At 37.7% G+C, this 15893-nt stretch overlaps 2 protein-coding genes across 2 annotated transcripts; one reads left to right on the top strand and one right to left on the bottom strand.

The window, feature by feature from the left end:
• Nucleotides 1-1242: 1242 nt before the first annotated feature.
• LOC131691790 (SET domain-containing protein SmydA-8-like) lies at nt 1243-7679 on the top strand. Its single transcript, XM_058978434.1, has 7 exons — nt 1243-1493; nt 1629-1760; nt 1821-2373; nt 2440-2591; nt 2651-2745; nt 7057-7379; nt 7442-7679. The coding sequence occupies exons 1-7, from the start codon at nt 1441-1443 to the stop codon at nt 7649-7651; spliced, it is 1518 nt and encodes a 505-aa protein (XP_058834417.1). The 5' UTR covers nt 1243-1440; the 3' UTR covers nt 7652-7679.
• LOC131691791 (uncharacterized) lies at nt 7654-15789 on the bottom strand. The gene is made up of 5 exons (XM_058978435.1): nt 15587-15789; nt 8613-9215; nt 8241-8425; nt 7927-8170; nt 7654-7873 (listed from the first exon to the last, which is right to left on the bottom strand). The coding sequence occupies exons 2-5, from the start codon at nt 9180-9182 to the stop codon at nt 7691-7693; spliced, it is 1182 nt and encodes a 393-aa protein (XP_058834418.1). The 5' UTR covers nt 9183-9215; nt 15587-15789; the 3' UTR covers nt 7654-7690.
• Between the last annotated feature and the right edge of the window lie 104 nt (nt 15790-15893).

The following is a 15893-nucleotide window of genomic DNA, read 5'->3' as shown; positions in this document are numbered from 1 at the left end:
ATATTTCATTAATAAGAGCCATTGTGTTCAAGCAAGAGCAACAATGTTGAATTTAATAACGATACTTTCTGCTCTAAAAATAAGACACTTACGCTGTTCACACAAACACATACGAGACAAACAAACGTAACCTATTGTAAGCAATTCCAACAGAAAAAAAATTCGGAGGGGGTCCGAAATTTCGCTTTTGAAATGTTCATTGTACAATTCGTAATACTTTATTTAATAAAATCAGTTTTGGTGGTCGAATCTGGTGTGGAATGATTTTGAGCTTAGAACGAATTAAAATGGAAACTATTTTTAAACTCCAAACAAATTAAATTTCGGAGGGGGTCCGGACCCCCAAGACCCTCCCCCTGGATCCGCCACTGAATTCCAACAATTCATTCAAAGTACACCTAACGGAAATTATTTCTTATATGTAATCAAACAAACTTAACCAGAGTCCTGCGAAGAAGACAAAATAAATTGTCGAAAAGTTGGACAACATAGACATACGTCGTTTGTGCTGCATTATTTGACTGAACTATTTTACAAAAGAATTTAATAACTTTTTTATTTTTTTGCTTCAAGTTGGGTGCCTATTTCACATGAGTCCTGCAAACTATCCAGCAGTGATATGTATAAGAAATGTCTCATTTCATTGCTAGATAGATTAGTCGGTTTATTTTGCTAGTTCGGTCAGAATTTGGCCTCGGCTGATTTTTCCGTGAACCAGTCGAAATACTGTTATGAGAATAATTTCTAAGATCCAGTATTACTGATAATCTTTCCTCCCACCGTAGAGCATTCAAAATTCACAAATTATATAAATTTGTCTTGTATGCTATGAGTGTTAGCAAAGCAACGATCATGCGGTGATAAATTCATTAGTTCATTCTCCGGAAGAGGGGAAAATATTTCGTTTCATTTATTCGTAGAACGTACATCTAATGTTATTATGAATTCATTTCTCATATGAGTGCAAAACACAATACCTGGTAACTAGAATAAAAGAGAGTTTCGGCAGCTGTGAACAAAATCAGAATAACCGGGTGTTGCGGTGTAACCAATTGAAAAATATTCTCAAAACTTCGGCTTTGACAGAACAATAAAATAAACTAGAAATCATTCTAGAGAAGTGAAATCAGGCCCAATCCTGACAAGAGACGTCTGTCCAAACTCCCGCCAATGCAAGCGCCAGGTGCAGTGCGCAATCGCATTTTTTCGTACTCTTTCGATGCTATGGAAAACAAACACCTGATTGTGGAAAAACATGCGCTGATCTAGCGTTTCCATGCTCATGTCTTGAGTCAGCTTTGCGCATATATAGCCGTGGTAATCGAAAATATGAACAGAAAAATGTAACACCCACTCCTACGGGTTTTGGTCATTTCACTTTGGCGATTCAGACTACTTGGTGCAGGTAGGTTTTTGGGTTCCGCTGCGCAGATATTGAAGATGGCGCCGTTCGACGAAAATTGCGAGATTTTGAAATCGGACCAATTGGGAAGGTAAGATGAAATTATTTATTAGTGATAGTGGAAAGTAGTCACTCAAGAAAATGTGCAACGCAATACGCTCACCACGCACATGATGGCCTAGTTACTATGTGTTCCTTTTAAACTTCCGATTTATTATTATCACAGATTTTTGGTGGCGAAGCGTGACCTGGTCGCGGGACAACTGGTACTGACCGAGCAACCGCTCGTCGTTGGACCCTATTGGGATTCTGATATTTGTTGTTTGAACTGTTTTCGAAACTCGTGTACCATATGCAGGTGATATCGACCGGCACAATTTTCAAAATATTTTTTTCTTATTCATATTTGCTTTCACAGGCAATGTCGCAGGGCACCTTTATGCTACGACTGTATAGGTCACAACGAATCAGAGTGCAACTTTTACCGCAAGTCCAATTTAGACATCAACTTCCTTTTCAATCATTTCAACGTGGTGACGGCTGTTCGCTGCTTGTTACTTTTTGGAACTAACCGTGCGAAATACGATGAGATGCTAAACATGGAGGCGCACTTAGAGGAAAGGAAAGCGTCAGAAATATGGGACATACTTGAGAAGTACGTGGTGCGGCCTTTGTTGGACAACGAGGCATTTGAAAAGAATGCTGATGGTTTAGAAGTGACCGGAGAGTTGATCCAGCGAATCTGCGGCATTCTGGATGTGAATGCATTTGAAATAAGAGGTAGCGAAGAGCAGCAGCATGGTGTAATTAATCTAGCCCGTGGTCTGTATCCAAAGACAGCGCTGATGACGCATAATTGCGTGACTAATACCTTGATTTCGGTTGATGGACAGAGCTGTGTTCGATTGTATACCACTGTTCCAGTTCGGAAGGGAGAACTGATATACTACAACTACACCAGATGTTTGTTTGTAAGTCGTACAATTGTTTATTTTGATCCGCGGCATAAGTTTATTGTTGATGTTTATTCACCACAGGGAACCTTCGAGCGTCGGGCTCATCTGCGTAAAGGAAAGTATTTCATCTGTTCGTGCATGCGCTGTGAAGACCCCACTGAACTGGGAACTCATCTAAGTTCGGTCACATGCACAGAATGTAAGGAGGGCCTCTGCTCATACAATTCAAAAGAGTAATGTTTAGAATCACGAGAGAGGTCAATAGGAAAATACACTTATTGGATTTTTTCAGATCGAAATGGGAATGCAACAAATGCAGCAATCAGCTGAATCGAGACTATGTAAAGATGGTGTTTACATCTGCGAGGAACGACGCAATGGCTTGTTGTGAGTATGGTTCATAGAGTATTGATCAAATTGATATTTTGTGAGAACCTTTTTTTAATAATCGCTGCCGGATGGACATTCATACATTTTTGATATATTTTTCGGACATATAATCAAAAATAACCCGACTAATCGTAGTGGCCGACCAATGGTTTGAAAATATTGATGGACGATACAAAAATTGGTTAAAGTTGGCTAATTACTACATTGATATTCAAATCTAGTATATCGGATTGATTGTACATGTAGCTTTCCATCATATACTAGCACGTAGAACAGGTATGTTATGGGACATCCAAAATATGAGAAGGTTCAGGAATCAGCAGCGATTGGCTCAAATGGCGTGTTCCCCATGTTGATCGGAGATTTGTGCCTTGCCATGATTTGCTTTTTCATCAGAGCATTCTGCACCCCCCGGAAGGATGCTGAACGATAGCAGAAATAAAACTTCAAAATCCCGGAGGGATTTATAAGTTAAACAGTGAGCGGCTATATCAACACCCCTGAGGGGATATTGAGATAACAGAACGACAACACCTCCGAAGAGTCATTCAAATATGGCTTAAATTGTAGCTCTTTATCACACTGGGTTAGGGACAATAGCATATCCTTGAGTTTCAGCTCTCTATACATAGGTTCATCTATGTATGGAGAACCAAAACTCCGGATACGCAATTGCTTTACTGCAGGGCAGTTACATATCAAATGATATGAAGTTCCGTAAAGGGATTCACAAAGATCACAAGAATAATACTCAGTACGCTGAGCAGTAGTCATGTGATAATTGAGTTTGCAACGTCTGCAGTGGTGCTTGGAAAATGCAACAAATTCTTTGATATTTTCGAACTCACATTCGGCAGCCAAGTCTTTGTTTGAATGCATGTTTGCAAGCTACGCCAATGGTTGGCATGTTCGGATGCAGCTCAAGAGCGAATCTTGTGTTTTATCCAACTTATCGAAAGTGGTAGAACTGCTACTGGACCAACGAAGTCAGTCCGCCCCTTCATTTTCAGTAATGCCGGAATGATCGGGTATCCATAGAAAGTAGATGACATTTGAAATGCTATGTTCTTCGACTTGAGTTCGACATACGCTTACTAATTTCGATCTCGAATCTGTCGAACTAAGTCCTTTCAGGACAGCCTGACATCAGAGCAAAACATATTCTTTTACTGAAAATTCCTTGTTGAAGTGCCCATTGTACGCCACACAGATTCGCGAATATTTCTGCTTGGAATACGCTACAGTATCTACCAATCGAATGAAACTGGTTTAATCTCATTTCACGACAATAGATACCAGCACCGGCTCGGCCCTCCAGCAAAGAACCGTCAATGTAACAAACTACACATTCTTCAAGTTGTCGCTCCATCCACCCAGACACCCATTCCTCGCGAGGAGGTATTCTCACATTGAAACTTTTAAAAGGAAAACTACGTGTGAGTGTAAGGTCACTGGGAGCAAGTGTATACTTATCCCAAGTAACCATTTGGTGCCACAGTCTTGTGTCAACAGGCGAAGAACAGGCATATTATGGGACATCCATAATATGAGGAGATTTTTTTTGACCTAGAATACTTCTAATGTTTCAATACAGAGATTCGCAGTTCAAAATTTTCGGCTATAACCAGTGTTGAGCTCCATCTTGGTACTGATGGCAAACCTGCTAGACAAAAGAGAATGAAACGTTTAGCACTCAAAGCAGTAAGTGATGCTTATGAGTTACGGTTCTCACTTCAATGAATTGACAACAGTAAGACGATACTCTTCAGAATCTTTCACTCATTGGAATCATTATTGAGAGAAATTGAAACTGACCATTATTTTATTTACAATACAAATAAGGTTATGACGGTCATCTTATTAGAAATCATGAACTAGTATTAACAAACAAGCGGTTTCACGCAAATAGCTTTGCATAAAAGAAAAATAAAAGTGAAGAAAAAATCAACAAAGCACCGTATGCTGCCTGAATGCAATACACTGATAATATTTCGTTCATCATACTAATACAAAATATATGGTACTCAATCTGTCTATCATTTCAATGCGCTCTCTCGCACGGCTTCTGTGTGTGATAGTTTATTGAAACACTTTACGAGGAAAATGGAAATTAAATAACACTCATTTTTGTGGTTCAAAAACCATCGTGAGATTGCACAGCACGGGCTTTAACATTACCAGATTTTTTAACGCCTTCGACATTTTGCATATGTAATATTAAACTACGTACTGTTCTACAAAATTGTAAAATAATTAAAACGAAGCAACTTTGTTGAAAACTATATATCCTCCTCTAGATTGATGGTTTGACGGTATTTCAAACATCATCAAGCATATTTAAAGAACATGATAGACAATTTCTTTAAGATGGTTATTGCATTACGCCTCAATAATGGTGCATCGAGGAGACCGAGAAGGATTATGGGCCTTTTTTATGTTTCGTTTTTTTCTTCATACTCTGTAGGCAGCAGCCCAATTTGGATCAAGTGGTAGCACTGGCGAAACGCCCGGACGTGTTGTTAACGTTCAATATTTTTAAAAGTTTTTCAGTGATATACAGTATATTCAACAGGAAAATGAAGTATATCGTTCAGTAGGTCGTTTTTTCTGTTGTGTTACGTGTTAGTAGGTTGAAAAATCGCGAGAAAAGTATGATTTTGCGTAGAGCTTCATCGCCACTCTGTGAAACAAGCCGTCAAAAATACGCCCGTTCGTTCCGCTTAGCGACTACCGCGCCATCTGGACCTAAGTAGCTGATGCAACAATTTCACGCATGGAGGAGAATTCTTCACAGAAATCTCATGAATTTATTTACTCAGAGCTGGTGAGATCGTTTCATGCTATTTTTCAATGCTTGTATACTTTCCCAAATATTTTCCTTTTCGAAAATGCGTGCCAGAAACAGAAATATCATTTTTCATTCTGGAAGTGCGAATATATTGCAAATATCCAATTGATACGTGGATGTATTCGCGCGAGGCTTATTGTATATAAAGGCGGCCTCAGAATGTACGTGTAGAAACAGGCATTCTTGAAGAGGGCCGTTGGATGTACAGTAGAACTATCGCCTTTCATGTCCAGGGCTAAACATGTGTACATCTATCGATGAAAACAAATAGATCATTACACAGATGCAGACAAGCACTGCCGAGTGCCGGTCAGTGGGAGATGGATTGTATACACACAACACTCTGTAGGCAGCAGCCCAAACAAACGATCAACCATTAGCCTGAGCGCGCTGGCGTGGCCAACTGGCGGGTCGATGTGGATTGACTTTTGCTGTGCATGCGGCAGGGTGAAGTGACTATGACTAATTGTGCCCAACATCGTATTGTGCTGGCAGAGGAATGGGCAACCAAACCTCCCGTTCGCCAGTTCTCTGTCCTAAAACGCAGGATCTGGTTGCCGTTGAGATGCAGCGACTCTTGAATCTGGGAATTATAGAACGAAGTAGGGTTACTGTGCACCAATTCATCTTAGCACCGCTATTCATCTCACCCATTTAAACACATTAGTTAGAGCAGTGTCTCCCAAGTAACAATTCAATATTAATTCGTCAAAAGGGCGAAAGTGTTTTTTGTAAACAAACTTGTTTCGCTCATTAATCTGCTGCAGAGTGGAATTTCATGAAAAATATGCGTTAATGTAAATTTTTACGCTTCGTAGAAGTAATTTCAATTGTTTTCTGCTTTGAAATTATAGTAAATTAAGAGAAACCAACAAAATAAAAGTTTGTTTACAAATCTTATTCGCCCTTTTGCAAATTCAATATGGAATTGACTGGTTGTATCCCAGTGCAACGCTCTAGGGTGGAAAACGCAAGTGCAACGTTCTAGGGTTAAGCTAGGATGGTAAGCTTGGTTCCTTTGTTTTTTAGCTGTGATGGAAAGTTAGCCTCGTTGGGCAATTAACCCAACCCATCCAACTAACTGTTTTAAAAACACGGTTAAGCATTTCGCGGGAATGCTCCTTGCTGAAGACATTATATATTTAGCTTTAATAGTTTTCAAGTTATGGGTCATTTTGCATGGAAGATCCTTTAAAATTAGTTTTTGCATGATAACTTTATTTGCCATTCTTTTACTTTTAGCTTTAACACTAAAAAAACGTGCACTGTTGTCGCAGATTCCAATAATCCAGCTACAGCTTTGGTTCACGTATCTACAGAAAGCAAATATGAAATATCTACGGCACTGCTATGCTTTCATATTAGTCCTACACATAAATACCCCTAAATACAATTCATTGAAAGAATATTTCTAGCTTTTACCTAAATAGGACCGTTATTCATACCACAAATATTCTCAGCTTTCGACATCGATGATTTGGAGAGAGTAATCACGAAACACTCAACTACACTTAACCCACGCAACTCTCTAGTTCTGGAAGTGAAGCAAACCTTGGCCGGAGAACTACGCAGCATCTGCCAATCGGCACACTCTTCCAACGTTCCACAAAAGATACTTGAACGAAAACTTGAACTGTGCGCGGAAATGCTGCAAATTCTTCGGGTACTGGAACCGGGTATTTCTCGACTGAGTGGAATTGCGCTCTACGAGTACAATACTGCTCTATGGGATCTTTGCAGAAGGAAGTTCGAAACAAAAGAAATCAAGGCTGCCGAGCTGTTGGTATGAATTTAAAAATGTAGTAATATCAACACAACAAGATTTAAATAATTACATTTCTGTAGGATAACCTCGTCAACGCTGAAATCGGTCTTAAAGAATCAATCCGCATGTCGTTATTCGAACATCCAGCCACTCCAGAAGGTCAACTCAGTAAACGAGCCATGTTCGAACTAAAGGAATTGCGAGGAGAAATCACTCAAGTGAGAGCTATGGTCGAAGGAAAATCTAAACCAGGGACGTCCAGCGAAATGAAATCAAACGTTGCACATTAGGTAAGATTGTTTTTATCTCAGAAAAATAAATATTGGAATCTACATTATCAAATTAATAGTTTTCTGGATCTGTTGAAGAAGCATTTTTCTATCCTGACAATCAGGTGGGCGGCAGTAAACGCAGTGTTTGAGCAGTTGGTGGATTTGTTTTAATTCGAGTCGGTCATCGGAGAAATGCAAAAATCCAGCTTCACCATTTCCATTGAGATTCTCTAAAAATAACTACACTGCTCGTTAAAACTTTTGAACCAACCACGAAGAAGAGTGAAACTCACTTGACACATAGCGAACAGATTGATGTCACTGTACCGGTGAGAACAGATTTCCTCCTGCACGTAAGCGAAGCAACCATCACATTCTATTCGAGCGTGGATCGTTTCCGGTTTGTTTCGATCTAATCGCTTACTTTGACTGTCCAGCACTATCACATTGTTAATATCTATAAAAGACACCTTCACATTACCACTCGAGAGAAATTGGATTGCAATGTTATCGGGATTAATATCAGTTAGGTAGAATCTGTAGATTTAAGTGAAAAATACGATGAAATAGAGGCGATTAAAATTTTCAAACAATAGTCTAACTTTACCGGAAACCATCTAATCCAGCCGTGATCGACAGGATGGCACTAATTAGTTCATTGGCAATCGTTAGTCTGGTTTTCAACGAGCTGCTGTAGAAATTTGCTAGACTGTCGCCATCGAAGCTTTCTGCAAGTGTGAAACCCATTTGGAAAACAGGTTCTGGTGTTCGAAGGTTCGTTCCATTGAATAACTGGAAATAAATATAATTAATTATTGATTGATAATCGCGAATGTTCTAAATAGTCTCCATCGTCTAACGTCAGTTGATGGAGACGCAGCATTACTTGATAGTGACATGCTTGTTACGGTTTAGAACATTGTTTCGATATATAAATTAAAAGAATGTTGTAAACAGTAACGACTGAATCAGATTTTACCTTAAGTAGCAATGGTTGCGCATTCGTTAGCATGAGTATCAGCTTCAACAGCTCATTTTCTTCAATTTTCTTCAGAAATCGTTCTAGGGCTAGGTCGTCTCCGGAAGGGCAAATGATCATACCTTCCACCCGATCTTCATTCAGTATCATTTGTCGCAGCTCAGTACGAAACAGTTCATCGTTCCTAAATTCACAATCCTCGGTAGCAATTTGAAATTCCTTACAAATTGAATCTCTGAGTTTTTCCACCTGTCCGTTTTTGTTAAGACTTTTAATGACCACATTTTGCTTTCCATCGAGTACTCCGTAGCTAACAGCGTGTTGGTTGAATCTACATACCAATCGGTTAAGAGGATCATCTGTATCAATCGTTAATCGATCTTTGAAGATGCTACACTCGTTCGGTTCGGAGAAGCAGCTTGGGCACAAATGTTTAGTGTCGTACTCGCATTGCCGAGATAGATTCTCTCCGGGTGAAGCCTGTTCTTTCGGGTAGTATTTTAATATGATGCAGAGAAACAACACTAGAACGTGTTGTTTCGTGAGTATTGAAAGGTTGTTGATCGACATATCACAGACGCGTTCATGACAAAGAATATATAACTGAAATAGTACAAAATATCATATTGATTAAAGTTGAATTAAAAATTGGACGAGGTAATTGGATTCGTCTTCGAAATCCTGATGCGGTGAAATTAAAATCAAATAGTTCGGAGAACCATTGCGATGAAAACCGAAAAATCTCATATTTCACTGTAAAATTCGCTCACTTTTCTTCAAAATAATGAGGAGAATTTTTTTTATTCAGTATTCTATGGTTCATCGACAGGCTACACATATTGTGCATTCTCACAAAAAAATTAAGTCAATTCGTTGATTAGCTTTTGAGTTGTCGTCTTCCCCAATTTATAAAACGCGGTTTCGTGAAAAACGCTATTAAAAGGTGTCCCACATCAAATTGCATCACGGAAAATACGGTGTAGAAAATGACCCATTGGCTATTTTCTCTTGAAAATTAGGGTAGAAGTAGTTTAGAGTGTATTGTTTACACTGTATTTTATCGCTCTCAGTTTTTCGAAAATTGCTGCCGATAGATTGAAATCTGCTTTTGTTATAGCAAATATGCGCGAGGAATGTATGAATGTTTCAAACAAAAGAAGTTCAGCGTGGCCACAGAGATTGCGGTAGACTATTCTAGAGGTTAAATACACAAATTAAGCGGATAAAAAAGAAGTCGATTTTTTGCCCATTACACCAGACGCCTCCCTTAATATAGTATAAATCAAATCTAGCCAAACATATCAAATGGTCCTAAGTGAAAATGGCACTTTCTCTTTCGCTAATAACCGGCCGTTTATACGTTTGTTCAATAACTCTTAGCATAATATGCTAGTCGAAATCAGCGATATATCTTGAAACAATAATCGAAAGAGAAAGTAAACAAAGAAAGGCTCTAATTTGCACTTAGGACCATTTGACATGTTTGCCGAGAAATAAAAAATGCTTATATTAATGATATTCATCGTTTTGTGATATTGTGTCCGTGAAAATGTTAGGACCATGCACAAAAGTGAAAACCTATTTCATGCTTCGTGAAATATTTCATGAATTATGCTATGAATTAGGAATCAGTGCACCAGATAAGAATAGATACATTTTTAGTGTTGTGAAATAGCGCACCAGCGAATATTACGTTATGAAGTAGTTCATGGAAGTTAGCGAAACCCTGACCTAGGAAACGGGGTCAGCCGTTACTGACTTTCATAAAAAATATCCCCGAAAAAAACGTTATGTCGGAGTTACCAAAGAAAAACTTAAACATAATTATAAAATACATGATTTTTTTCACGGTCCTATTTTCAAAACGGGAAAACGTGATTGTTTCAAGATTTGTGACAATTTATTCAACGAAGGCAATTTCCTCTAAATAATTAAAGTCAAATAAAATATTTAATAACCATCCTTCTATCTTTAACTTCATTAAGCACCCGTGCAGTAAAAAGATGTAAAAGATAAGATAAAAGGCGCGGCTTAAGATGTGTGATGATGTATGCGTTCAGACGAAACTCTTCGTCGGTCAACCGCTATCTACGCAAACGATGACTATGAAAAACTGAAAGCGAGTGCAAACAATGACTAGAGCAAATTTGACCTTGGGTAAACCTCGACAGTAAATACTTATTTAGAAATGGGGAAAAATTGTGCCACCAGCATACGAGAATTAAAGACAAATTTCTTTAATTTTCATCCATGCGCAACTTAGCACTAAGTATACTGCCAGCAGGTTTACTTTTAGGAAGGATCCATGTCCATGCCGATAGTACTAGTGTGTCGATTTGTTTTACGAAGTATAAAAGTGGAGCTGGTTTGCCGATTGTGTTGTGGGGTTTCGGAATATTTTAACAAGGATTTGGAAAATGTCGAATTTATTGGACTATTTTTATAGATTTGAAATTCTTTCGAAAATTGATAGGCAGTTATATAAAGTTGAGGCTCAAAAATCGAAAAATAATTTTATTGCATATTCTGAAAGTACATACTTTCCGAAATATCTGTGCGAAATCTCACCCCGATAGGAGCACTAGATTTCAAACTACAGCCGTTTGCAATGCGCTTGTGCTATCTACGAATAAACAACACAAACTTTGATCACGATTATCTCGGAATGGAGTTTCTTGAAAAGGATCGTTACGGTGAACGTGATATCTCAAAAACTACTCAACCGATTTCCATACTTTTTGTTTCAAATTCTTCGTATTTAAGCTCTCGTGTACTTGAACGGATCATATTTGTGCTATACTAGTTAGTCTGACTGTTGATTGCATAGACAGGGAATATGTACAAACCCAGAAAATCGTGTAAATTTGCACCTCTAGACATAGCTTTACGTTTGATTGTTATTTTACATGACGTTGAATTTGGTAAATTGGTAATTTTATTGCAGATATGGCGCTTGTTTTGATTGTTGATAAATGTAATTTTACGGGACCGTACATGGAAAGTGCATCTTTCATGTAAAATTAAACGGAACACGGTTATATCACCGACGAAGTTTAATTTTACATTTAATAATACAATTTTTTTCAATTTTTTGAAAAATAAAAAGCTAACCCCTTAAGATAGTTGTAAATTTTTTTAGCTTCATTATAAAAAATATGCTCCAATTTGTAATCCTATAGCTTTAAGAAATTTCAAAGGAACAAAGGAATTGGAACCTTCAAGCTATCGTAAACATGCCTTATCAAATTAACGAACTGAATACAAAAAGATAAGCGATGTACACTTCAATAAATAATAATCTAAACAAAACTATTCTATATTTTTATCAATTGAAAGAACAATATTCAACGCCTTTCTTTGGTAAAAATTGTTTGAAATTGCTTTCAAAGCGATGTAAGCCGGGACTTCATCCGTGTTATGTCTATGCTCACATCCAATCATACTTTAGATACGCATCTCCGACGTATTGGGCTCGCAGAGGATAATCATTGTGCTAGCGGAGAGGGTTGCCACGACAATGAGCATGTTGTTTAGTCGTGCACTGAATATAGTGAATCCAAATTTCAAATAGTTAAGGGTCAAATAGGTATGGGGATACAATAGGTATAGGGCATTATGTTTGCTATGTTATTGCAGAAGTCGCTCATGTTGCGTTTATTAAATACATTGTAGAGAACATCGTTGATGACTGTCATTTCGGTTGTTACCGTGGATCAGCTGTATTAGTTACGGCGTCGTTTATGTTTTCGTGTGTTGTTCTGTGAAAACGCAATATCTTTTGTCCTCAGTACAGTACACTTAATCAATGTAACAAAATGTCAAAAAATGTTCCGTTCGAAATATTTCGTGCTCGTGTGAAACGAAAGTACTCGTCAACAATGAAAGCGCATCTGATATTTCGCGTGTATTAGTAATTTAAGGTGTTGTTGAAGTAGATGATCGAAAAAAACATGATCGAAAAAGAGAAGGAAAAGGAATCCAAAAAATGCTCCGAAGCGCAAACGTGATCGTCGCACAGCAAAGCAACCAGCCGGAATACAAAACTTCAATTCCACACTCTGGCGACGACGAGGACACTGAAGAAGTCATTCGCAAATACAAAGCCAGACGCAGCAACTTCCGCGGTTTCATGATTTTTTACATTATCCTCATTTTCTTACCGGAATCATGGATGGATCAATGGATTTATTATTTATGTTATAAATTTTTAAGTAATCTGCACAATTCATACTCTTGAAATAAAAATTGCATCGCTGATTTTCTAGTCGCGTACATCATACCCCCAGATTTTCAACATCGTACCTTCGCCTTATTGGATTTAGCTTGAAAAATATTTAGCCAGGCATAACATCATTATTGCCAAAACGTTGACAGATGTATAACCTTTCCAACGAATGTTTGTTTATCAAAATCAGTGTAAAAATACCATCACACGAGCTCACCAAAAACTGACCTACTTAACTCCACTCTATACTCCCATCCTAGGCTAAATATTACACGGAAAAAAATTGTTCCCAAAAACGTGAATAAAATGCCATAAATTTAGGAACAATCACGTTTTTACATTACGAAAACAAGACCATGAACAAGCATCATCTGTTTTATAATTATGTTCCATTTTCAGTCGCCTAAATAACAGTGAAACAGTTCACAACTTTATAAACAACCAAAGGTTGAATCGTGATCTTATTCATAGCTTTTAGAAAACATATTTACGCATGAACTATTTCACGAAACCCGGAATATTATTCATGAATCCTTTCAATCATCGTGAACTAGTTCATGATTTTAAATATAATAGTCACGATTCAATATCCGTGCTCGTGCAATAGTTCACAAAATCACACAATGTTGCTCATGTTTACATGAACTGATTCCTGATTTCTACTGAATTAGTCACAACTTACCATTCATGAACATGAATTAGTTCACAAAACTATGAAATAACTTTTATATATTCGTGAACTAGTCCATGGTTCCTAGTATAATAGTCACGACTTACCATGCGAGCTCATGCACATTCACATAATCGAAAAATATTATTCATGTATACGTGAACTGATTTATGATTCCTAGCGACTGACCATTCGTGCTCTTGAAATAGTTAATAAAATCATGAAAACTTATTCATAGAAGCATGAACTGATTTATGATTCCTGATATAATAGCCGCACCTGGCCATGTGTGGCCGTGAACTAGTTCACAAAATCAAAAAATATCGTTCATGTGTTCGTGAACTAGTTCATGATTCCTAGTATTCACGACTGACCATTCGTGCTCGTGAAATAGTTCACGAAATCGTAAAATTTTATTCATGGATTTGTGAACTGGTTCACGGCTCATAGTACATGATGCACGATCTATTTTGAGTGCTTATGATATTTAGAAGATATCCGTACTCATTTTCTATTTCATACAACTCTGCACATGGTCATGAAATTTTCACGTGAACTATTTCACAAAATTTTGGTTTTGTCGTGAAATGTCATACTCATGTACAGCCTATATCGACTAGTAATAGGTGCAAGCAGCAGATATAAGAAAACTATTAGGACCTCGAACATCATTATTCATTTGAAGGGGGTGGGCGTAGCGTAGTTGGTAAATCGATTGCGTTGTACGCAGCGTACCTGGGTTGAAGTCTCGACCCCGCACATAGGGTTAGAAATTTTTCATAAAAGATTTTTCTAACCCGAAGAGGCGAATGACCTTAAGGTTAAAGTCTCTATAATCGAAATAAAAAAAATTCATTCGATAAGGTTCAATGTGATGTCTGTACAGAAAACGAAAACTGCGCTGTCATAAATATATGTAATTCACAAAACAAGATACCGCGAACGGTATCGGTTTAATGAACCAAATCATATTGTCGCGTTGCTCCGAGTAAAAAATCCGACTGTGATTAAACATGTACAGTAGTCACATTACTGCATGTGTCAAATTAAAATATCATGATTACGTGCATATAAATTACGGAAAACGGGACTAATATCCTGAAATCATGAACATAAATTTCACTACTCGTGATAAAATATCAAAAAGCGTGACTATGATCATGAACACAAATCACGCTACGTGTGACTAAAATATCACGATAACTTGAATAGAAGTTACGGACATCGTGACTGCGACTATGAAATCATGAACATAAGTCACACACTCTGCCAGAAAGATTCAACACTAAACTCACAAATAAAATATCACGAAAACGTGAATATAAATTACGAATATTGTGACTAAAACCTTAAAATCATGAACATAAATCATGCTACTCAGCCAGAAAAATCCGATATTAAATTCATGAATAAAATATCACAGTAAAGTGATGATAAATTACGAAAATCACGATCAAGCTCCTGAAATCATGACCGTTAGTCGTTTTAGTTGATATACTACAAACCAGTGTATCCCCAAAGTGTTAACAAGAATCATAGCAAACACTAAACATGCCCAGGGGGTAATAACCACAGTAACCCAACCAAAAATTGCAATGTAATGCCATTTGCGCGAACTAGTTTTTTTTAAACACACATAGTTTCATGAATACGAGAATTATTATCCATAATTTCAGGAACTTGGTCACAATCGTGATTTTTTGTTGGCTTAAGGGGGTGTGCTGGAGAGGGATCGGATGGGAGTTTGATGGGGGAGGAGGTGAAGGGATGGTGGTACGATATGGGATGCTCCTCCGCCACACACCCCTGTTAAAATCCAGTATACATATCGCAAAAGGTGCAAAAAATGCGATTTTTTTCTCCGCACTTCACTTTCTAGGGTTTTTCGAATCATGACCACAAAAATGAAGGTATAAAGAAGAACCTGACTGTATTTTTTCAACCGAATCTTTTTACACTGGGTATACAGCGCTGATACATACGAGATATGCACTACACAGACAGATCGTTGGTTTCACTTATGGAAGCTCCAGCGTAGGAATTTCCAGTAGTCAGTAGTGAAACTGGATTTATACTCACCGAATTAAAAGGTTCTAAACAGAATTTAAAGAATCTACGAATTAATTATATGATAGAAACACTCCGCTCCATAAGATGTTTTAGAGTAATGATCACACAACGCGTTTTGGGGCATTCAAGTAGTAGTTAACCTAGCGTGTTATCTATACGAACAGGCGGTAAAAATATCACAACAGTTTGTAGTAGAATAGTTATCTTCTCTAGTCATATGTAGCTTGAATGCGAAACAGCCGACTCTCTATTTGCGAGCAGCAAAGGTTAAACTCACACTCCAATGATGAGTGTAAATTCTCAGAGCGTTGTTTGA

This window comes from Topomyia yanbarensis, chromosome 3 (assembly GCF_030247195.1).
Source record: "Topomyia yanbarensis strain Yona2022 chromosome 3, ASM3024719v1, whole genome shotgun sequence".
Classification (NCBI taxonomy): domain Eukaryota; kingdom Metazoa; phylum Arthropoda; class Insecta; order Diptera; family Culicidae; genus Topomyia; species Topomyia yanbarensis.
Note: the sequence above shows the minus strand (reverse complement) of the source record. Positions and strands in the feature narration are given on the sequence as shown.